The sequence below is a fragment of the Microcebus murinus genome, chromosome 5 (genome assembly GCF_040939455.1).
Source record: "Microcebus murinus isolate Inina chromosome 5, M.murinus_Inina_mat1.0, whole genome shotgun sequence".
Taxonomy (NCBI): Eukaryota; Metazoa; Chordata; class Mammalia; order Primates; family Cheirogaleidae; genus Microcebus; species Microcebus murinus.
In genome coordinates, this window is record NC_134108.1 from 293,358 (window position 1) to 318,328 (window position 24,971).

The 24,971-nt window shown below is 44.1% G+C and overlaps 1 protein-coding gene across 7 annotated transcripts in view; it reads right to left on the reverse strand.

Annotated features, from left to right (window-relative positions):
* Window positions 1-22,915, reverse strand: part of FAM120B (family with sequence similarity 120 member B) — a 98,154-nt gene extending 75,239 nt beyond the window's left edge. For 5 of the 7 annotated variants that reach the window (XM_076002769.1, XM_012782541.3, XM_076002767.1 and 2 more), the window contains exons 1-2: window positions 22,290-22,742; window positions 6,227-7,767 (exon numbers count right to left, since the gene is read on the reverse strand). In XM_076002769.1, coding sequence (XP_075858884.1) covers window positions 6,227-7,767; window positions 22,290-22,425 — 1,677 coding nt within the window. In that variant the 5' untranslated portion in view covers window positions 22,426-22,742. The other 2 variants (XM_012782545.3, XM_076002768.1) reach the window with 2 other exon arrangements.
* Window positions 22,916-24,971: the final 2,056 nt, after the last annotated feature.

Genomic DNA, 24,971 nt, shown 5'->3' on the forward strand with positions numbered 1-24,971 from the left:
AAAACAGACTTTAAGTCAAAAATAGTAAAAAAGACAAAGATCATTATATTAATATAATGATAAAGGGATCAATTCAGCAACTGGTTATAATAATTCTAAATATATATGCACCCAGATTCACAAAATGAATATTACTAGACCTAACAAAAGAGTTGGACAGAAACACAATAATAGTAGGGGACTTCAACACCCCAACTCAAAGCACTGGAATGATCATCAAGACAGAAAATCAACAAAGAAATACTGGACTTAAATCAGACTTTAGACCAAATGGACTTAACAGACATTTACAGAACATCTCACCCAATAACTACAGAATAGACATTCTTTGCATCAGGACATGAAATGTTCTCCAATGTACACCACTTTGGGGACAAAAAACAAATCACCAAATTTTTAAAAATTGAAATCGTATCAAGTATCTTTTCAGACCACAGTGGAATAAAGCTAAAAACTGATACAAAACTTGTGGGATGCAGCCAAAGCTGTGCTGAGAGAGAAGCTCACAGTATTAAATGCCTACATCAAAAAAGTAGAAAGATCACAAATTAACAACCTAACAGCATATCTCAAAGAACTAGAACCACAAGAACAAACCAAAACCAAAGTCAGCAGAAGAAAGAAATAACACAGTTCAGAATAGAACTAAATGAAATAGAGACAAAAACAATACAAAGTATCAATGAAATAAAAGAATGGTTCTTCGAAAAGAAACAAAACTGATAAACCACTAGCTCAACTAACCAAGAGAAGACAGACTATCCGAAGAAACACAATCAGAAATGACAAAGGAGACATTACAACTGATACCACAGAAATACAAAAGATCATCAGATACTATTGTGAACTACACACTCAAAAATTAGAAAACCTAGAGGAAATGAACGTATTCCTGAAAGCATACAACCTCCCAAGATTGAACCAGGAAGAAATAGAACTCCTAAATAGACCAGTCACAAATAGTGAGATTGAATCAGTAATTAAAAAAAAAAAATCTCCCAACAACAACAAAAAAAGCTCAGGATCAGATGGATTCATAGCCAAATTCTAGCAGATTTACAAACTGGTACCAATCCTACTGAGACTGCTTCAAAAGTTCAAGAAGGAGGGAATTCCTCCCTAACTCATTCTTCAAAGCCAGTATCACCCTGATACCAAAGCCAAGAAAGGATGCAATCAAAAAAGCATTCCTCCTAAGAACTGGAACAAGACAAGGATGCCCACTGTCACCACTTCTATTCAACACAGTACTGGAAGTCTTCGCCAGAGCAATCAGGCAAGAGTAAGGGCATCCAAACTGAAGAAGAGGTCAAATTATCCCTGTTGCTGGTGATACGATCTTATACCTAGAAAACCCTAAGGACTCCTCCAAAAGACTCCTAGATTAATGAATTCAGCAAAGTCTCAGGTTATAGAATCAATAGCATTTCTATACACCAACAACAACCAAGCTGAGAACCAAATCAAGAACTCAATCCCATTTACAACAGCTGAAAAAAAAGTAAAATACCTAGGAATAAATTTAACCAAAGAAGTGAAAGATCACTACAAGAACTACAAATCACTGATTAAAGAAATTGTAGATGACACAAACAAATGGAAAAATATCTCATGCTCAAGGACTGGAAGAATCTATATTGTTAGAATGACCATATTGCTTGCCCAATGTGATTTACAGATTCAATGCAATTCCCATCGAAATACCAATGTGATTTTTCACAGAATTGGAAAAAAAATTCTAAAATTCATATGGAACCAAAAAAGAGCCCAAATAGCCAAAGCAATCCAAAGCAAAAGGAACAAAAATGGAAGCATCACATTTTATACTACAAGTCTACAGTAACCAAAACAGCATGGTATTGGCACAAAAGTAGACAAACAGATAAAAGGAACAGAATAGAGAAGCCAGAAATAAAACCAAATACCTACAACCAACTGATCTTTGACAAAGGATGCAAAAACGTACACTGCAGAAAGGACACAATATTCGATAAATGGTGCTGGGAAAATTGGATACCCACATGTTGAAGAAAGAAACTGGATCCCTATCTCTCATCCATATATAAAAATCAACTCAGATGGATCAAAGACTTAAATGTAAAACCTGAAACAACAAAAATCTTAGAAGAAAACCTTGGGAAAACTATTCTGGACATTGGCCTAGACATAAAATTTATGACAAAGACCACAAATATAATAAAAACAAAAATAGACAAATGGGACTTAAACTAAAATGCTTGTGCAGAGCAAAAGAAGCAATCAGAAAAGTGCAGAGACAAACTACAGAATGGGAGACAATATTCACTAACTACATGCCTGACAAAGGATTAATACCCAGAATCTATAAGGAACTCAACTCAGAAAGAATAAAACAACCCATTAAAAAAAGTGGCAAATGACATGAACATGCATTTTTCAAAAGATATACAAATGACCAAGAAACATGAAAAAATGCTTAACATCACTAATCATCAGGGAAATGCACACTAAAACCACAATAAGATACCATCTTAACTCCAATTAGAAGAGCCACTATTAAAGTTACAAAACAACAGATGTTGGTGTGGATGTGGTGAAAAGGGAACACTTTCACACTGTTGGTAAGAATATAAATTAGTACAACCTCTACAGAGATCAGTATGGAGATTTATCAAAGAACTAAAAGTAGACTATCATTATTAGATCCTGCAATCCTACTACTGCAGATCTACCCAGAGGAAAAGAAATCATTATATAAAAAAAGACTGCTGCACTTTTATGTTTATTGCAGCACACATCACAATTGAAAAGATGTGGAATCAACCTAACTGCCCATCGACTGATCTCTCTGCCCCTTACTTTCTTCATATATGAAATGTTTTTTAAAAGTGCCAAGGAGTTCATACAGGAGAAACACTTACCACGAGGCCTTGGTGTGCAGTGCACTGTCAGTTAAGTGCTAATGATTATTATAAGATTATAATAAAACTATCCAAGACTCTCTTCAGAAACTACACATATGACAAAATGTCTATTTCATTGCTAGAATTTCTTCAAACCAAGGCAGATCTGCTAACAACTTTAAAGTAAGGTTTAAAAAAAAAAAGATGTTGGCCGGGCGCGGTGGCTCACGCCTGTAATCCTAGCACTCTGGGAGGCCGAGGCGGGCGGATTGCTCGAGGTCAGGAGTTCGAAACCAGCCTGAGCAAGAGCAAGACCCCGTCTCTACTATAAATAGAAAGAAATTAATTGGCCAACTAATATATATATATATAAAATTAGCAGGGCATGGTGGCGCATGCCTGTAGTCCCAGCTACTTGGGAGGCTGAGGCAGAAGGATTGCTTGAGCCCAGGAGTTTGAGGTTGCTGTGAGCTAGGCTGACGCCATGGCACTCACTCTAGCCTGTGCAACAAAGTGAGACTCTGTCTCAAAAAAAAAAAAAAAAAAAAAAAAAAGATGTTAAAGAGTTAGTAGTCGTAGAGCACTAACTTGCCATCTAACCAACTGAAGATCATCAGAAGCAACCTATTCCATGTTGATACAGAATCTATGAGAAATGTTCAAGTTATGTATTCATGATCCTTTAAGGGCAGAATCACTTCTAACTTATTTTATTCCCTCTTCCATTTCTGACTCTCTTTAATTCAAGAGATGGTATTTTTACAAATCTATCTAGAAAATTATAATAAATTATATTTACCCTACCAAGAAATTCTTGATTTTGGCAACTACACAGAATTTAAGATGCAACACCTGGATGTGCACAGGTATTCAGTTAAGTTTTCTATAATTTTAATTCATTAATTAGATCATTATCATCTAAGTGTTTTTTATCTCTGCCCTTAAATGCAGATATATAGCATTCTATACTTGCAAATATCTTAACATATCCACTTAATTAAAAAATTGTAAAGCAAAATCAATTTAGTTTATCTAGCACTATGCAACACATATAATTTGCTCTTAAATTTAACTGATTTTCCGAAATGCTAGTGTGGAGAAAACGTAGACATCCACCCAATGTAAGTGCTGTGCCCTGCAACCTTTCCACCTAAGGATTTCCAGGGTGACTGTGTATGGTTAAAATACACATGCACTTGAATTTTATCTGCCTATTAGATAGGATTAGAAGACTACACTGCAAAAAAATTTTAAACAAAAACTGTAAGGGCAACTGAAGAATTGTTTTCAAAGATGTAAGTCCAACAAAATGAACACCACATGACCCACCACTTTGCACCAGCGCCTCCTGCTCAGATAGGCCTGCGGGCACATCCCTTGACCCCGCCCGTCCCATCGAAGGCTCTCTTTCTGCCAAACTCCCTGCCGTCTTGGACTCCAAGCTTGCTCCTCAAACCGCTGCAATCTGGCCTCCACCCTCAACTCTCAACCCTCTGCTGTAACCACTCTGCAGGGTCCCCAAAACTCCTAACTGCCAAACACAACTGCCCACGTGTAGTCCGGATTCTATATCCTCACATATGCAGCACGAGACACTCCTGATGCCTTCTTCTCCTTCCTGAGACTTACCCCCTTGGGCTCCTGCTGGGCTAAGTCTTTTCTCATTCTCCCACCTCCTCTGCCACCACTGATCTCTCAGTGCACTGTTTCTTAAGTCTCCATCCCACAAATCTTCTACTTAACACATAAAACAGGATGACTTCCAAATGTCTGCCTCCTGCCAGGAATGGGACTTGAGGCCCCTATTTCGCTACATGACCGCGTCAAAGATGCTGTCTACTCAACTCACCTGAAACAGCACTCAGTTCAATATTCTCCCTAGAAAACCTTCCTCCTCCTCCTTCAGCTAATGGCAAATGCCATCCTAGTGCTCAAGAAGGAACTTCACCTCCACAGAAAGACTTAATAGTAGTTTCACTTCTGAAACATTTCTTGAATTTGCTTCTTCCTGTTTCACTGCCTTTTTCCTAATTCTAACTCTTTTGTCTTTTACCTGAGTTTCTGCAACAGCCACTTTAAATCTATTCTCTGCAGAAATTTGCAAAAAGCAAATTTCTCATCCCATCACACCCATGCTTAAAAATATCCAATCACCTCAATGAGTACAAATATGAAGTTCTAAATTCTTTCATAATACACATGATGCTCTTTGTGTTCTGACCAAATCTGCCATATTCCCCTTGGGGGAACTGGGGTGAGATGCCCAGGAGGCTAACTCAAATGGCCAAGGCCAGGGAGGCTGTCTGTGGGTGAACACAAGCCAGTGTCTGAGAAGAGGAGCCTTAACAAACCTACCTAAGCTCAAATGGGACTCCTGGCAAGGCCACACACAAACTGGAGATGAGCGAGTTGGGACATGGAAAGGGCCACAGCCCACAGAAGCAAGCAAAAAGAGTCCAGAGGTGGGCAGAGGCGGATGGCAGGTGACAAAGGCTCAAGTTCCAGGAAGAGCCCTGGCTGGCCAGCCAACATCACCACCCTCCAGGCATCATCCCTAGCAGCTCCACTGCCGCCCAGGCCAGAGTTCTAGGAGCCGGCAGCCTCCCCAGAGAGCTAGGCAACTGTAACAAATGAAAGACGATGATACTTATAATGCCAAGAACAATAAAAGATTTGTGGGTGAGGCTGTAAGTTTGGTTTCTAACTTGTTGAGATGCCTTTAAGCATTCACGTGGACATGGACCTCATCTGGAAAACAAGGATGATGCCTTGAGAGGCTCAGACAAGACACACAACGCACCTGGCACAGGACCACACCCACGACAGGTGCTTGATGCACAGTGGCCTGGCCCCCGTCAAGTCTCCCGAGGCCCTGTGAGACTCTCAGAACTGTCTGCCCTTTCCATTTTCCCTCCCTGCTCCTTCCCTCAATCCCAACCCCCGCTCCAGCCTAACTGCTCTTCCTGTGCCCCAGAGGACAGCACTTCTGCAACTCCAAGACTTTGCCTGTTCAAAGCAAATTCCGGTCCCCATTAAGGTCTCACTCAAATTCTACCTCTTTGGGGAACTTCTCCCTGTATGCTAACCAATGACCTTCAGTGGGTCCCTTGAGTTCCTACACCTCTTTTCTGTAACATTCATGTGACAATATCACAAGTAGGTTATGATGTGAGTTTTTACATACATGATGCCATTCTTTGCAACCAGACTCACAGATTCCTGCTCTGTGTCCTCCCACAGTGCCTCAACCACTGAAGGTAGTCGACAAATATTCACTAACAAATTCATCAACCAAGATGTTTTCAATCATGACATACTAGATTTGGGTGGGCAGATCCACGTACCTCTAGGATTTCGGTGTCTGAAACCATGGTTACTTCTTGCTTTATTTCAGGCCCCATATTCATGGGGTCTTCTTGTTCAATTTCAGGGTGTGTATAAATAGAAGCTTCTAGCTTAAATTCAGAGTCTGTTGCTATAGGTAATTTTTGCTGGATTTCAGGGTATGCACACATGGAAACTTCTTGCTTGGATACAGGATCTGCATATAAGGGAACTTCTTGTTTGGATTCAGGATTTGTGCACATAGGAACTTCTTGCTTAGATTCAGGGTCTGTACACACGGAAACTTCTTGCCTGAATTCAGGGTCTGTACACATGGGAACTTCTTGCCTGGATTCAGGGTCTGTACACACGGGAACTTCTTGCCTGGATTCAGGGTCTGTATACACGGGAACTTCTTGCCTGGATTCAGGGTCTGTACACATGGGAACTTCTTGCCTAGATTCAGGGTCTGTACACATGGAAACGTCTTGCTGGGATTCAGGGTCTGTACACTTGGGAACATCTTGCTTGGATTCAGGGTCTGAACTCATGGCTATTACTTGTTTGTCCAAAGCTGTTATACCTTTGGGCTTCAGGAAAAACCATGGCGATTTCTGTCCCGGCAAAAGATATGATGCCACTCCCTTATAAAAAAGAGCTTTGTTTGGTCCCAAAGGTAATATGTCTTCTAATTTTTTCTCACCTTGATGCAAGCGACGAACTTTAGATATATGATCTGACACAGCTAAGATAACGTTGCCTTTTTTGTCAAAGTTTTCTTTTACAGAGGTATAGGAAGATAAGCACTTGTACCGAAAGCTTTCAAACATGCCCTCTGGGATGATGTCGTTGCCAAGTAGGCAGGCCAGCAGAGGAAGGTCTGCCAGGTGGAGGTCCAGGCTCTCACAGAGTTTCTCTCTACAAAGCATGACAGTGTCCAGGCTCTCCAGACAGAGCTCGCTAATAGAAAAATAGGGGCAAGTGTCATAGATTAAGTAATCCGTGTCTTCCCCAAGAATCCCAAGACAGTCATGCTGGAGACCGTAGGAAGCAACCTCGTAGTCTGCCTCCCGCAATGAGCAAAAAGTCTCCTGACCCAGGGTCTTCAGGGCAAATCGTGTGAACACGGCTAGACCCGAGGGGATAAAGAACATGTTTCTGGCGGGCTGCTGCCTGTGCGACTTGATGTGATGAAAAATCCTGCTGATCTCCTTGTTGTTCTTCAGTCTTCGCCTCACCCATTCATCCCGCTTACCCTGCTCCACCGTGCCATCAAAGAAGAACACCAGCCTAATGCCGACAGTCGAGAAGGTTTTCACAAAGTCTCGCAAAGCAGAAAAGTATTCTCGCCACTGGCCACCACAGACCCAGGATTCTGGAGTGTACCAGTACCTGAGACAACACATGGCATCCACCACCACAGTGGGAGTGCACGCCGGGTGCCGGCTTCGGTGCTGTGCCGCCAGGTCTTTCAAATTTACCACTGTGCACACGTGTGGGCAGGTACTTCCCACAAATCCTTGCAAACCTCTTACACCCATAGCTGAACTCTGGGAAAGATCTGGAAAGAAAAACAGATTAGTAATTAGTGATTAAGAATTACCACTAGACATATGGCATCTTTCAAAACAAACACAAGACAACATTTAATATTCTTTCTCTATTTCCAAAAAAACACTTGTCATCAAGGTGACATGATACACTGGTTAGGAACCTAAAGAGTTTATAATTACAACACATGAGGACTTCACCCAAATGGAAGGTAATTACTTTAGCTAGACTTTCACAAGGCCAATAGAGTGTAACCATCTTTTAAGATTTTCACAAAGGTTACTATTCAAGATGTTTCTCAACCAAATTCAAGAAGAGGTTAACAGTTTTCAAAAAAGTAGTATTTCTCATTTAGAAGTAGGAACTCAAATAGAAGTTATGGTTAAAAATCTAAAACATAAATTGAAACACGCAACATAGATGATCCTCAAAATCATCTTGCTGAATAAAAGCAGCCGGACAAGAAGAGAACACACTATGACTCAACTCACATCAGATCCTAGTCCACTGCGCTCAGCTAACCTGCAGTGACAGAAAGCAGATCCACGGTTGTCTGTGATAGGACAGACAGAGGGATTACCACGGGGACACTTATGGGGTGACGGATATGTGCACTACTTTGTGGCGATGGTTTAAAGCTCATCAAATTGTACACTGTGAAAATGTGTCAAATATATCTCAATAAAGGTGTTAAAAAAGTTACATAAAAATTTACTATACCAAACATTGTAACATGAGATACTGATGACATTAAATGGAAAACTGACCCATTCTAAAATTTAGAATCAGAAACAAAGTAGTTCAAGAGTTAGAATTTAGAATGTGGAAATTGTATAAGCAGAATACTGTATATATGTAACAATATGCTCATATATAAGACATAATATAAAGCTTTCTGCAAGTAGGCAATATCCATCACATTCAAGAAAAAAACCTATCATGACATTTTTTAATCCTAAATGGCCTATTTTTTCCACTATACTTTTTTTTTTTTTTTGAGACAGAGTCTCACTCTGTTGCCCCGGCTAGAGTGCATGGCATCAGCCTAGCTCACAGCAACCTCAAACTCCTGGGTTCGAGCAATCCTTCTGCCTCAGTCTCCCAAGTAGCTGGGTCTACAGGCACGTGCCACCATGCCCGGCTAAATTTTTTCTATATATTTTTAGTTGGCCAATTAATTTCTTTCTATTTTTAGTAGAGACGGGGTCTTGCTCTTGCTCAGGCTGGTTTCAAACTCCTGACCCTGAGCAATCCTCCGGCCTCAGCTTCCCAAAGTGCTAGGATTACAGGCGTAAGCCACTCGCCACTAGCCTGGCCTTCCACTATAGTTTTAAGTGTTATCAGGGCTGTATGTCCTTTAATACAACAGAACAAAAAGTCCTTATTATGCAAACACCAACACAGAACAAATGAGGCCTCCCCTAGACTCAGGATTGAGGGTAGCAGTGGTGTTGCAAGTGACTGCGCACAACACCTCTCATCCTACAATCCACTGTATCTGCCAGCCACCAAATAGCTGGGCATTCACCATACAAAATCTTCAATCTTTGAAACGACCCTGACAAAGAAAAGCTATAAGCTATATTTTACAAATGAAGAAACTGTGAATATATCACCAGGTTGAGAAAAGCCACCCTGACAGGACTACCTTTGAGGGATTTACTGATTTAAATGGACATTAGCCCCTAACAAAATTTGAAGTTATGTGTTTAATAGCCATTAATAATAAAAATATGCAAAAATTGAGTTTACATAAAAAGCACACATTTCATATGTTGAAATTTGGAGAAGTCTTGCTCATTAAACTATTAAATATACTGTGATACATGAATACATATACCCCAGATCACTATTACAGGGCTATTACTCAAATACCGTTCATCCTGGAAACACAGGAAAAACAAGGTATTTGAGTTTTTGAAGAAGAAATAATATGATTATCTCATCTATAAATTGGTTCTGCATTTTGGACCCCTGGGCATGGATCCTAAGTCCAGGAAGGTTACACTCTTATTTCTGACGTTATTCCAACACAGCAGGCAGGGGACAGGCTTTGGAAAGGGAATACAAGCACACAAAGAAAGTTGGTCAGAAGGATTAAAAAACTTCACTTATATTTCACAAACTCAAGACTTGTTCTATGCCTATCCTTGATGAAGTGTGCTGTGCAAGGTTTGTTGGTAATGAGCCAACCAAAGATAAACCTGGACTCTGACTTGGTTTTCCATATTGTGAAAAACCCTGCTTCTCCCACCAAGCTCTGTGAGAGGGTGTGGAGGGCCCAACAGAGCCCACGGCCAGCCCCTGCAGATTCTTCCCTCCTCCATGTAAGGCTGGTGGCAGGCCCCCTCCCTTCCCTAGATCAAAAAAGAAAAGGCTCATGAGACCAGACCTGCCAAGGTCAAAACTGCCAGGCCCTGCCCAGATGTCCACCTGGATAAGAACTTTTTGGCTCTTGGATTCCACAAATACCTCCAGCCCCTCCTAAAATCCCCAGCTCTTCCCGCCAAAATTCCCTAGCCAGGCCCAAAGGGTATAAAAGGCCTCAACACCTTCAAACAGCGGTGACTTCTGGGGCCCCCCTTCTCTTGGGGCCCCAGAACCTCGTCCACGAGTGTATAATAAAGCCACATAGTTTGGCCCCCACTCTTTCTCTCTCTGTGTCTGTCTTTTCTTTTTGCCACCAAAAAACCTTACACTCCACAGGCCCACTGGGGTCAGAAGCCAGCAGCAGATGGGACTGCCAGGCTCTGGCAGCTCCCAGTTACTGGCTGCATTGCTCAAGACAGGTAAGAAGCCACATGCCCACACGCGGAGATAAGGCCAAGAGGGGAAGCAAAGCAAACTCTCCTTCACTCCCACTTCCAGGCAGATGTGGCCCAGCCTCCAGCAGCAGCGTCTGCCACATTTGGGTGGGCTGCCTTCCCTTGCCAATAAAAAGGGATTTTTGTTTCAAGTATTTTCTATTACAACTGCAAGTGACAATACTGAATTTCTCAAAATATTCTCCTTTTTATTTTGAAAGTCAGGCTCAGTCCTCTGAGTTTATTCAAATGCTTTTCCTTCTTTCTCATCCAGTACTGAAAAGCTCACTATTTTAATTAAGCAGGCACTGGTTCTTCCTGTCTTTCATACTGCCAATTTCTCACATTTTGAATCACAAATTACCACAGGAATGTTACATTACAATGGGCTCTTCTACAGCACACACAAAGAAAAATGGGGGTAGGCAGGGATTTGGGAGCTTGTGACACTGGAGGGTGTCTCCCAGTATTTCAGCACCTTCAAAGCGTTAAATATTTGCAACACTCACTTTTACTGCAGTTAGTGTGGTATGCAATAAGTTCTCTAGAAAGACAGAAAACTCTGTGGATATTACAATTTTTGAAACCTTTTATTTCTTTATGTAAAGATAGTGATTATAGGGTGACTGAGGGGAGGGGAAATGTGTGTGTGTGTATAAAATTCATTCTACCTGCAAATTATACAGGAAATTTTCATTATCTAGATAATTGTTTAGAAAGAAATATAAGTTCTGTCTCACCAAGTAGGAGTCTCATTGCCCCAGTACAGCCTGGGGCGCTCTGAGCGCCACTACCATTAAGATGGGCCTCACCACTCTGGCACAGCCTAGCGCCCGGCACATCTACCACCTGACAGGCCCAGCTAAGTACTCAAATGAGTAAACGAATGAATCCATGATGTATCAGAGAAACTGGGAACTGACAAGTTTATAGAATTAAACAGTGGCCAAAGAAACAGTGCAGAGTAGAATCACTGCCCTCAAGAGGCTTACAAAGGGTCTGGGCAACAAATCTCCAGCAGGAAAGAGGCAAGGAGCTGCTGGCAGGCAAGAGGCACAGCTGGAGGCCACCTCATCCTCAGGGGTGGCTTGAGACTCATCTGACAGCCTTACCAGTCCCAACATACTGTGTTACCAGGGGAAGTAGAAAGAAAGAGGAAAGGGGAAATACAGAAGCTTCCTTACTCGCACTCTTTGGGCTTACAAAAATGAGGAGTGGCATGCCTCAGCAGAAACATACCAACCCTCGACACTGACGGATGTCCCAGGCAGTGCAGACCATTCTACAGGGTCACTCTGGACACAGGGACAATGGATTTGTGGACAGCCCAAGGGGCACCTTCCATGTGGAAAACAGCCTGTGCAAGACAACCAGTACCTGGCAGCAGTGACTGCCTCAAGGCACACCCAGCTCCCCAACCCTGTCACAGCATAATTTTCAAAAGCTAAAAGACATAATTTATGCAAACGGTATTTAGCAAGGGAGCTTAAGAGACAGGGAAGCTGGTTCACAGCAGTGGAAGAGCTGGAATTCACAGTCCATCAGGAAAGGCACACTAAAATAAGCTTTTTAAATTGGAGAAAATAAATCCATAACTTTTGGACTTATCTTTACCAGACAGAAATAATTTTCATCTCCATAAGACAAATATCTACAAATCAGCATATTACATCAGTGTCTGGACTCTAATTGGGAGTAAATAGCAAAGTCAAACAGAAGTACATTTGTTAGAAAATTAAATAATCTTGGGTGAATCTGTCAAACAATAGCCCCATATGACAGTACAAAGCATGCAGTCTTCTTTTGTTCTTGCTTTATTTCCAAGCATGAAATAATTTTTCTTTCAATGGTAACTGCTAGCTGAGCCTGGGTCCTCCCAGGCTCCCAGGCTCCCAAGCTCCCGTGGCTTGGTATGGAATGTCTACTGTTTCTTCTCTCCTCTCCTCTTCTCCCCACTATCCCCCCCTAAAAAGTGAAACTTACAGGGACCTCTTAACACCAATACAGTGAGAACGGGGACTGAAAATCCCAAGAGATCACTATTTACCCCATGCCAGAACATAGGATAGTGTCTGCTAAAGGTTCATTGCGTATTTATGAACGTACAAACAAACAACCAAGTGAATAAATAAACCAAGGATGGGTGCAAGTTGGTCTTGATGCTTTAGAGGGTCTCTGTGCAGGGCTTATTCAAGAGCTGAGTTTCCCAGGAATTCCCAACTACTGACAAAGACTCTCCTGACCACACTTTAGTTAGGCCCCAGGCCTGCTTCTCCACCTGGCCTCAATCTTGGGCTTTTAGCAAGAATCTGCTAAGACAGTTTAAAGAGAACTCTCCACCCTTGATATCTGATGCCCCTGCTCTTGGTATCTCCTCTTAGAAATTTCCCATCCATTCATCCCTTCACCCTGCTCACTGGCGACAAATCCCATCTGCTTTTGCTGTATTTGGAGTTAAGACCGATCTCTCTTCTCCACTGCAACAGTCTTAAATAAAATCTTTCTTACCATTTTGACAAGTGTCAGAATCTTCCTTAGCCCTGGCCTATTCAAGCAAGAAATGGAAAGTCTACAGCCATCATGATGTTCTTGGCGCGTCCAGGTACAGAGTCCACACTCCGTGCCCTGGAGGAGCCCCCAGAACTGTCTGGCCAGGACCACTGGTGCCAGCTGATGTCAAGACACTCCCTTTCAGTTACATCACAGGGAAAAATGAGAACATGAAGGGCAGTATAGTACTGCTGATAAAAGGAACGGCTCCAACACAACACAGAACTAAGTTTAAATTCTAACTGCCACTTAATAACTGTGAAACCTTGGGCAAGTTACTTCGTTCTAGAAGCTCACAGTCCTCATCTGCAAAGTGAAGTTTATAAAACCTATCTCATCAATTGTTGTGGTACAGTTTTATTTTGTTATAATTATATTATACATTTATTCATCTAATATTTTATCAGTTGCCCAAAGTTTAGTAACATCAGCCCAGCACCAGTCAAAATCATTAAATTATCTCAAAATATTTTTAAAAGCCCTATAAATTTTCTTTTTCCAGCATATTGTGGGGGTACAAATGTTAATCCTTTGCACTGGCTTTTTACTCGATTCCTTTATTCTACTTGGGATTTAATTTTTAAAAATACCCCAGATTTTACAAAGCACTGCAATAGAATAAAAAACTGGAGTTTCTTTTCATACAAACTTATTTGGATTTTTTTATATTTCAAATTATTGATATACTCAAAGAATAATTTTAATCTCTATAATTTTTGCTAACCGTGTCGAGTCACACTCGACATCCGAGTGCAAAGGGTTAAGGTTACGTATATTGCCCTTGTCCCCTTCCCCCCTCAAGTCAGAGCTTCAAGCGTGTCCATCCCCCAGATGGTGCACATCACACTCATTATGCATGTATATACCCATCCCCTCCTCCCCACCTGCCCAACATCCAATAAATGTTATTCCTGTATGTCCACTTAGGTGTTGATCAGTTAATACCAATTTGCTGGTGAGTACATGTGGTGCTTATTTTTCCATTCTTGGGATACTTCACTTAATAGAATGGGTTCTAGCTCTATCCAGGAAAATACAAGAGGTGCTATATCACCATTGTTTCTTATAGCTGAATAGTATTCCATGGTATACATATACCACATTTTATTAATCCACTCATGTATTGATGGGGACTTGGGTTGTTTCCACATCTTTGCGATTGTGAATTGTGCTGCTATAAACATTCGAGTGCAGGTGTCTTTTTCATAGAGTGACTTTTGTTCTTTTGGGTAGATTGGCCCAGTAATAGGATTGGTGGATCAAATGGTAGATCCACTTGTATCGCTTTAAAGTATCTCCATATTGCTTTCCACAGAGGCTGAACTCGTTTGCAGTCCCACCAGCAAAGTAGGAGTGTTTGTATCTCTCCACATCCATGCCAACATTTATTGTTTGGGGACTTGTTAAAAAGGGCCATTCTCACTGGAGGTAAGTGACATCTCATTGTGGTTTTAATTTGCACTTCTCTGATGATTAGAGATGTTGAGCATCTTTTCATATGTTTGTTGGCCATTATTCTGTCTTCTTTTGGAAAGTTTCTGTTCATGTCCTTTGCTCACTTTTTGATAGGGTTGTTTGCTTTTTCCTTGCTGATTTTCCTAAGTTCTAAGTAGATTCTAGTTATCAGCCCTTCATCGGACGTGTAACTTGCAAAAATTTCCTCCTATTCTGTGGGTTGTCTGTTTGCTCTCTTTACAGTTTCCTTGGCTGTGCAGAAGCTTTTTAATTTGATCAGGTTCCATTTATTTATTTTTATTGATGCTGTGATTGCCTTTGGGGTCTTCTTCATAAATTCTTTGCCTGGGCCAATGTCTAGAAGAGTATTTCCAACATTTTCCTCTAGAATTCTAATCGTTTCACACCTAGGGTTCAAGTATGTTACCCAGTGTGAGTTGATTTTTGTGAGAAGTAAAAGGTGTGGATCCTGTTTCAGTCTTCTACATGTGGCTATCCAGTTTTCCCAGCACCATTTAGAAAGGCCTATAAATTTTTGTGATGCCTCACCATATTTGTAATTTTTACAAACTAGAGTACTTTTTAATATTGGAAATGTATTTATAAAAAAATTTCTGATTAAAAAAGTAACCATGTTCTTTGCAGAAAATTCATAGAAAGCACAAAGGAACATTTTTAAAAACTACCTATAATCTCATCTTCCAAAGACAATGATGACAAACATTTTACATATTTCTAGCCTTTTCCTATTATTCATTGCTCTTAAAATTGAGATCAGGAATAGAGACCATTCTTCTAAGTAAAGTATCACAAGAATGGAAAAACAAGCATCACATGTACTCACCATTAAACTGGAACTAATCAAACAACATTCATGTGCACATATAGAAATAATATTCAGCAGAAATCAAGCAGGAGGGAGAGGGGAGGCCGGGATGGGTAAATTCACACCTAACAGGTACAATGCACACTATCTGAGGGATGGGCACACTTATAACTTTGACTCAAACAGTACAAAAGCAATTTATGTAACCAAAACGTTTGTACCCCCATAATATTCTGAAATTCTAAAAAAACTGAGATCATGCTTTTATACTCTGTTTTCATGTCTTAATTTATTATGACTATTCCCAAATCATGATGTTAACATTCTCCTACAATGTCATGTTTAATGGGTGCACAATGTGGACTTGAGTTACTTAACCCACTGTTGAACATTTAGGCTATTTCAAATGCATCCCATAAATAAGTATGTTATCACACCCCTGCATATGAACCTTTGAGCTCATCTCTGATATTTCCTTAGGATCTCAGATACGAAGTTACCCAGTCAAATATAAGCACATATGAGTAGTTTTTCTCCACCAGGGTTGTACCAAGTACAGACCCATTTATAACTCATGAATACTCAGTTCTCCTCCACAATGCCAGGTAATTTTATCTGAAAATAAATTTGGATCCTGCATTCAGCAAGCACCTTTATGTTAGGCACCAGAGTAGACACTGAGCCATGAATAAGGCCCCTGCCCTCCAGCAGCAGCAAGCTGGCAGGGAAACACCCACCACGCAGCCATCTCATGAGTGTAACTGCAGGACAAAGATGGCAGGGGCCAGGCCCAGGCAATACTCAGCAGGGAGAGCCAGCCTGGTGTGGGAAAAAGGCACATAAAGCTAGGCCTGAGGACAGGCAGATGTGGCCGGAGGGAAGCATCAGCCAAGAGTAAGAGAGAGAAAATGTTTCAAAGGTACATAAGGGACTATTTTATTTTATTTTTAAGACAGAGTCTTACTCTGTTGCCAGGGCTAGAGTGCCGTGGCATCAGCCTAGCTCCCAGCAACCTCAAACTACTGGCCTCAAGCGATCCTCCTGCCTCAGCCTCCCGAGTAGCTGGGACTACAGGCATGCACCACCATGCCCGGCTAATTTTTTCTACTTTTAGTAGAGATGGGCTCTCACTCTTGCTCAGGTTGGTCTTGAACTCCTGAGCTCAAACAATCCGCCCGCCTCAGCCTCCCAGAGTGCTAGGATGTGCCCGGCCAAGGTATCCTTTTAAAAATTACTAGGTGAATGTTTCTAAGGAGCTTAAAACCTGTTCCATTAAGTATTAATAGTTTAACTAACCTACAATTTTATTTGTTATAAATTTGTTCATCAAATATGGAAATAAAAAAAAAAACCAACAGTATGGCTAGAAGCTCTGTTTTAAGGAAAAATGAGATGAGACTGGAGTAGATAGGGCCAGATTTGTGAAGACCGTTATAAACTAAGCTAAAATGCCTACACTTTATCCACAAGGAAACGAATCGTCACTCAAGGCTGCTCAGCAAGTGCCTTTCAGAAAACACTGCTCTATGTGGGAATCAGAGGCAGGCAAGACTGGGGGCAGCTGATGAGCTATCGTGGACATTGGTGTCACGGCTGACCAGGATCCAAAACCTCCCTACTCTGGGGGAATCCCAAGACTGGGGGCAGGCAGAGCCCCACTTCTCTATGCTGAAAACAAAGGGCAGAGATCCTCTTCTGACCCCCACAGATATACCAAGGGCATGAGATCTAAACTCAGCCACATTCACACAGTAAGTACTCACCTACTACTTCCTATACTCCAAGTCCCAATCTGGCAGCTCTTGACACAGCAGTGAACAAGACAGACCCCCTAAGATGAACCCTCTTGACAGAAGGAGGCAAAGGCTCAGAGTCCGTTAGAGAAGAACCAAGCCTAGGGGGAGAGCAATATATGCGTCGAAATGTGCCCAGCTGTGTACACAAGTGCCATTTATGCCCAAAGTCCCACAGCATCCCCTCTAGCCCCACTGGCCAGACAGGAGCACATTATCAGTTCTGATTGGCCACTTCTGTCAAAGACACGCTTGGGTAGCAAAGAAGGCAGGAGGGCCCGTTGGGAAGACAGCCAGCAGTGCATGTCAGGGATGTCACCTGCCCAGGTCACAGTCAGCAATCAACAGGGAAGCAAGATTTGGTCCCGCCAGCCTCCAAACTCTGGCTTCCTTTTCCCAGGCACAACCTCATCTAGCGCTACTGCACACTGGAGTGACCGGTTACTGCCAGCCTGTATGTGCCAGGAGGGCCAAGTGCCTCGCTCCAGAGCTGGGCTGTCGGTGTCCTTACCCACAAGTTATTCCCAGTCACTAGCCCACTCCAGGGCCCCAACAGGAGGGCTAGGACTGAAAAGTCTCTTCTCTGGCTTCTCCCAGTAGCCCAGAAGTCTTGTGCCCTTGGCCTTCCTACCCCACAGAGCTCCACAAAACACCTTAGAGGCTGATAAAACACAATGTGAAAACCACTGTCACTGAACGTAGAAAGGAAAATGTGTGTACACCTATACAAATTTATAATGCCTCATTTATCCAGAATTCAGGATAAGAAGATCTGATACAAATCAAGAAGTTCATGAATTAAAGCTAAAACAACTTACTCCCAAGAAACTTCCTTAGACTCTTATCATCATCTATGGACTAGTTTTCTAATCACTTCTAACATTTAGTTCCTGAGCCCCCAGAGAGGGAGGTACAGGGACCTAGGCAGGAACACTGACAGCAGTGGAAGTGCTGACAGCTGTCTGTGGAAAAGAGAAGGGCAGAAAACTTTAAAAAGTGGGAAGACATAGTTTTTATGCCTTTCCGCCTTATAATGAAAAAAGGAAAAAGAGAAAACAGCTATATATGCCTTAACAAGCCTGAGAATATCACTGTTTACATCATAACAAAGTATGTTTAAAATGATGACTTGAGATCATTATGAAAAGCTTACATCACATTCAGCACATTCCATTTAAGAATGAGAAGATAGGCCGGGCGTAGTGGCTCACGCCTGTAATCCTAGCACTCTGGGAGGCCGAGGCGGACGGATTGCTCGAGGTCAGGAGTTCAAAACCAGCCTGAGCAAGAGGGAGACCCCGTCTTTACTATAAATACAAAGAAATTAATTGGCCAACTAATATATATAGAAAAAATTAGCAGGGCATGGTGGCGCATGCCTGTAGTCCCAGCTACTCGAGAGGCTGAGACAGCAGGATTGCTTGAGCCCAGGAGTTTGAGGTTGCTGTAAGCTAGGCTGACACCAGGGCACTCACTCTGGCCTGGACAACAAAGCCAGACTCAGTCTCAAAAAAAAAAAAAGAATGTGAAGATACATTTTAGAAAGATTCTCATCCTAAATGAGATACTTTGCTGCTTAATGGGCAAAAATCTAAACTATCCGGAAATTGCTATTCAGAAAGTTACTATCCTCTTGTCATAGGTGACCATGGCTTTACTGTAAATGACTTTATAATAATTTGCATGAATCCACAGAGAGTTAATTTTGGAGGCTAAAGTCCTAACAGGAACAGGATTAATACTGCTCACTTTTATAGAACCTAGCATACAGAAATACATGCATGTGTGCAGAAAGGTATAAATAGACACACTGAAGGATACAATTTGGTCCATCTTACATTAAATGTTCTGTAAGAGCAAACTGAAATAGATTCCCATTTATTAATATTTGTTTACAAGGAAAATTCGAGGTCAGGTATGGTGGCTCGTGCCTGTAATCCCAGCACTTTGGAAGGCTGAGGCAGGAGGATCATTTGAAGCGAGGAGGTCAGAGCTGCAGTGAGCTATGATCATGTCACATTACACTCCAGCCTGGGTGACACAGCAAGACCGCATCTCAAAAAAGAAACAAGTGGTGGGGTGAGGGGAGAAAACCACTACTCAGGAGCTGGCTTTTTTGGCTAGCAAAGGCCCTGATTTACTGTAGGTGTAGAACTCAAATCATTTAACCTCTTTGTACATCACTGACTTCCTTGTTTGTAAAAATAAGATCATAATTTACCTCTCAAGATAGGAGGATTTTAAACTGCCACCAAAAAATCCTTTAGAAATACCTTGTTATATTTATAGAAATAATTTAACTTTAATATGCTCTAAATCTCTGAAGATTTTCCCAATGGAACACCTTACAAAGAAACAGCTGTCTCAAAGCAAATTAAAATAAAGTTATTTACACTTATTACAAAGCTCTATAGAAATAAATGATAGCCTTAGGGTTGTGTCATTTTCAAAGTAATAAAAGAAAGGTTGCAATAAACTCCTCTGAATGAATTTCCATAGTATATAACCCTAGTTTCCTTGGAGCTAAGAGTTGCTTTTATGATTTCAATTAAGCCAACCATCTTTCTCACCACCAACCTTTCCTTGAAGGAAGTGGCAACTCAGCAGTGAAATATACATCTAACAATACATGCATTAAAACTTGTAACAAAGGAGTAGCAAAGATTCTGCCAATCTACTACTTTATCAAGCTCTGACACCAGTGCAAAATGAAGTTAGTTTTGTATCAGGAATTCCTTTTTTTTTTTTAGAGACAGGGTCTTGCTCTGTTGTCCAGGCTAGAGTGTAGTAGCATGATCATACCGTGTTTCCCTGAAAATAAGACCTACCCATAAAATAAGCCCTAGCAGAATTTCTAAGCATTTGCGCAATATAAGCCCTACCCTGAAAATAAGACCTAGTGATCAGCGTGGCTACTCAGTGTATCTGTACAACTCATGCATTTTGTTGCGAAGCGATAAAGAAGACAAGCAGCCCTACTCATCTGCCCCATCATGACAGCTACTATCCCAGAGGTGACCAGAAAGGTGTGGGCAGCCCCGCCAACAAGGTCAGCTCCCCCTGTCAGGTCCCAGCCATCCTGTGCATGCTGCAAGCTGAGGCTTTGAGGGGAAAATAACACATCCCCTGAAAATAAGCCCTAGGGTGTCTTCTTGAGGAAAAATAAATATAAGACCCTGTCTTATTTTAGGGGAAACAGGGTAGCTCACTGCAGCCTCAAACTTCTGGGCTCAAGGGACTTCCTGCCTCAGCCTCCCAAAGTGCTGGGATTACAGGTGTGAGCCACTAAGCCTGGCCTATGTCAGGAATTTGACCAGTTCCACTCATTTATATTTTCTCCCCGGGTCTAAATAACAAGCACATGGTAGAAGGAGAAGAAGTAGGAGGTGGAAATGGGAAAGTCTGAAAAACAAAACAAAAATCTCAAAGCAGCAGGATGACAAGTGGCCAGTTTTGGAGGGATCCAAATTTTAAAGGGTCTGAAACAAAAAAATTAGGGACCGTTTTTTCAAACTAGAGAACACATTATAAACTTAAGACTTCTGAGGTCCCAGTGCCTGGGAAGAGGCCCATATAAGTGAGAGACCCATAAGCCTGAACTTCATTTTCATGGATAAGGTAGAATTTCAGGATGTTAAAAACTGCAAGTGATGAAAGAGGTCATCTACTGTAGTCTTCTCAATGGGCCACGGCTGATCAGAGATTTCCATACGTCTGGAAGATTAGGGAGTTAAAAACTAAACAAAAAACTGGGAGATAAGGTGGTTGAGAAATGCTATACACATATATGTATATAGAAAGAGAGAGAGACAGAGAGGAATGGTGAGGACTCTGGCACAGCTACGGTGTTGGTGCTTTTCAAGAACACAACTGGGGCCGGGCGCGGTGGCTCATGCCTGTAATCCTAGCTCTCTGGGAGGCTGAGGCGGGCGGATTGCTCGAGGTCAGGAGTTCGAAACCAGCCTGAACAAGAGGGAGACCCCATCTCTACTATAAATAGAAATTAATTGGCCAACTAATATATATAGAAAAAAAATTAGCCGGGCATAGTGGCGCATGCTTGTAGTCCCAGCTACTTGGGAGGCTGAGGCAGCAGGGTTGCTTGAGCCCAGGAGTTTGAGGTTGCTGTGAGCTAGGCTGACGCCGTGGCACGCACTCTAGCCTAGGCAACAAAGCGAGACTCTGTCTCAAAAAAAAAAAAAAAAAGAACACAACTGGTAAGAAAAGCACAATTAGAGTTCCAAGACAAAAGGAACAGCAAGGTCGGGGAAAACCCACTAATGGTGGAGCTTGGAGATGGCAGAAATAGGATGATGAGGAAATCAAAATATAGAGACTACAGTGTGGAGGCTGCAGTGGGGGCAGACAGAACAGCTTCTAAAAGCAAGGTCCAAAGACAAGCAGGCCTAAGGGGATACGGAGAGACCGAGGTCAAAGACAAAAGGACGCTAGACACAGAGGGACTTGGGAAGACATCTAACACACTGGGGAGTGGGTAGTAGGGACCCTGGTGCTCCAGACTTGGCCTGCAATCTGTTTCTCACTCTCTGAATCATCTACTCAGGGGCTCAGGCCATTATCAAGCCCACCCCCTCACCTCTTTGCCTCCCGTTTTCTCCATCTCAAGTCCGGGTTTTCGGTTCCCTGAATGACTGCAAAAGCCCTGACAAGCTGCAGAGTCATCCCACTCCACCACCCCTATACCTGCCGGACGGATTTTTCTTTTTTAACACTAAGGTCTGGGCATATTACTTCCTTGCCCCACATAAGCAACGTGTCTTGTCCCAGGAATGCTGTACTGCTCTAATTCCCCAAATACGACCGACTGTCTGAAACCTTCACGTCTTAAACATTTCTGCTCCCTCTGCCAGAAACAGGAATAGTCTCTCAATCCTCTTTCACCACCCAACTCCCACTTACTCAAAGCTCAGCTCAAATTCCTCCTTTTTGGAAACTTCCAGGCCCTCCTGGGGCAAATCAGCTAAGACACCTCTCCGCTCCTGTGTTATCGGGCCTGCGTGACGTCGGCGTTCCCCACTCGGTCTGTGAACCCCTCGCAGGCAGGGCCTGTCTGTTCATCTCTCCTCCCCGCGGAGGAAAGTACCTGTGAGGCGCTGGTCCCTGGTCCCGGGGCAGCCAGAATGCCTAGAGCGAAGGCGAGGAGAGAGGACGCCTCTCCAGGGACGACCAGAGAAGCCGCGCGGCCGTGAGGGACCGCAGACCTGACCCGAAACCGACATGCAGGAGCCAGACCCGTCCTGAGGGGAGCGGTGGGTTCGGGGTTGACCCCACAGGCGCCTTGCGGCGGCCCCGGCCCACGTCGGGCGCAGCTGCCGCCCGGCCCAGGGTCCCGCCGCGGGCAAAGCGGGGACGCGGCGCAGCCGGGACGGCACCCGAGCTCTGTGGCCCACGGGCTGACGCGCACGAGGGTCGGAAGCGGGGGACGCACGGCCACCCAAGACCGGTCAGCCCTACCTGTAGAAGCCACCAGAAACGCGACTCCTCGGCCCTCAGCGCCGCCCCACAGCCACAGCGCAGCACCGCCGCGCTCATTTCCGCTTCCGCCGGAGACGCTTCCGCCCCAGGGCCCGCCCAGTTCCCGGGGACTGCGCCTGCGCGGCTGGGCGCCGGAGGCGCTGCAGGAAGCGACGCGCGCAGGCGCACGGGGAAAGGCCCGGGGCGCGCAGGGGGCAGGCGCGGGGCGCGCAGGCGCCGGCGGAGCGCGACGCTCAGTGTGTTGCCCGGGAAACTACGAGGCGCTTCGGCGGCTCCGGGTTAAGGTGTCCGCTCGCTTCCCGCAGGCTGTCGTGGGCGCTGCCCTTGTCCCTCTTGGTTCCACGGACACCGTCCTGCCGGGCCGAGAGGTGGCTGGCCGCCGGCTTTTGCCCGTGCAGGCTGATGGCCCGGGCCGCGCGAGGCCCTGCCTGGCTGGGTGGGCGCGGCCGCGGGTGCCCGCGCCGTGCGACTCTGCCGGGCCCTGCGCGGCCGGCGCGCGCTCGCCGGGGTGCTCCCCTGCACCCTCCGCTGTTCCCTCCTCGGGTCGCTCCCGGGCGGCGCTCCCGGGCGGGGCTCCCGCGGGGTGCCCTGGGGCACGGCTGCAGCGAGCGCGGGGAAGGTTGGCCGTGGGCTCGTCCTGCTGCAGTTGTAGGTTCGTGAGCTGAAGGCGGGCTTGGGTCCGGAACGGAAGTGAGAGAGCGCGGGCAGGCCGGGCGGTGGTGCGCGGAGCGCCGGCCCATGCTGAGGCTGCTTTGGGAAGGCCGCGTGCACGTTCAGGACGCGCCCCACCGGCTGGAAGATAAGGTAGGCGCCAACTGCACACTTCCGTTCTTCTAGCCGCAGTTCTCTGCAACCAAGAGAGCGTCCTTAAGAAGTAAATTATTGACAAACGTCAATTATTAATAATGCCAAATTACTTAAGATGCATCTTGAAACCTGTCCTTATGCACAATACGTCTCAGCAGCGGTGCTGGAAGCGGTGGCGAGCCGATGCAGCGTCCATCAGGGAAGTAAAATGGTCAAATGATGTTCTAGGAAAAACATTCTGTTGGTTTCCTTCAGGATCTGGCAAAGTACTTGGCTCAGCGATCAAAAAACAGTACCAGGCCAGACGTGGTGGCTCACGCCTGTAATCCTAGCACTCTGGGAGGCCGAGGCGGGAGGATTGCTTGAGCTCATGACTTCGAGACCAGCCTGAGCAAGAGCGAGACCCGTCTCTTCTATAAATAGAAAGAAATTAGCCAAACAACTAAAAATAGAAAAAATTAGCCGGGCATGGTGGTGCGTGCCTGTTGTCCCAGCTACTCGGGAGGCTGAGGCAGGAGGATCGCTTGAGCCCAGGAGTTTGATGTTGCTGTGAGCTAGGCTGACGCCATGGCACTCTAGCCCAGGCAAGAGATTGAGACTCTGTCTCAAAAAAAAAAAAAAAATTACCAAATTGAAGTGACATCATGTATGCATTAAAGGATTTGGGAAGGAATCTCTCCCTTTCAGTATACAAGGCTTTCATTTCCTGTTGGTTTTTTCTTTCTAAGTAACATCAGCCAAGGGTGCTGTGGGGTTAAGCCAAGAGGCAAAGGGTGCACGGCCTGGATGTGGACACAAATTAACATGTCAAACCTTAAGGAACAAGTGCAACAGAGTCAAGTTTGTAATGTTTGTGCCCCTGCAAAATTAATATGTTGAAATTAATCCCCAATATGATTGTCTTGGAGGTGGGCCCTTTGGGAGGTGACTAGGCCAGGAGGGTGGAGCTCCATGAATGGGATTAGTGTCCCTATAAGACGCAGCCAGAGAACTCTTTCGTTCCCTTTCCACTTGAGAAGATGGCCTGCAGCCCAGAAGAGAGCCCTCAGCAGAACCACCTGTGCTGGCACCTCAGTGTGAGACCTACAGGCTCTAGAACCATGGGAAATAAATTTTTGTTGTTTACAAACCACCCAGGCTGTGGTGCTTTGTTGTAGTAGTGCCTGAATGAACTAAGACGGAGATGGAGGAGACAGCAAGGAGGTCACGTGTGAACAGAGCCTGGAAGAAAGAGTAGGATCTGAGGCAGCATCAGAAGAGGAAGGTCTTCTGGGCAGAAGGAGCAAACCTAGGAAAGACACCGAGGTAAAAATTCAGGTTGCATGACAGAGCAACCGGGGAGGACGAACTTGGGGGCAGGAGCGCATACTGAGGGCAGTGGGCAGGAGAGCTGGGACGTGCAGGCCACGGAAGGCAGCTCTGGTTGTCCCACAGTGAGTCCACCTGTCAACAGTCCTCAACTACTGCACAGAGCTTCCAATAG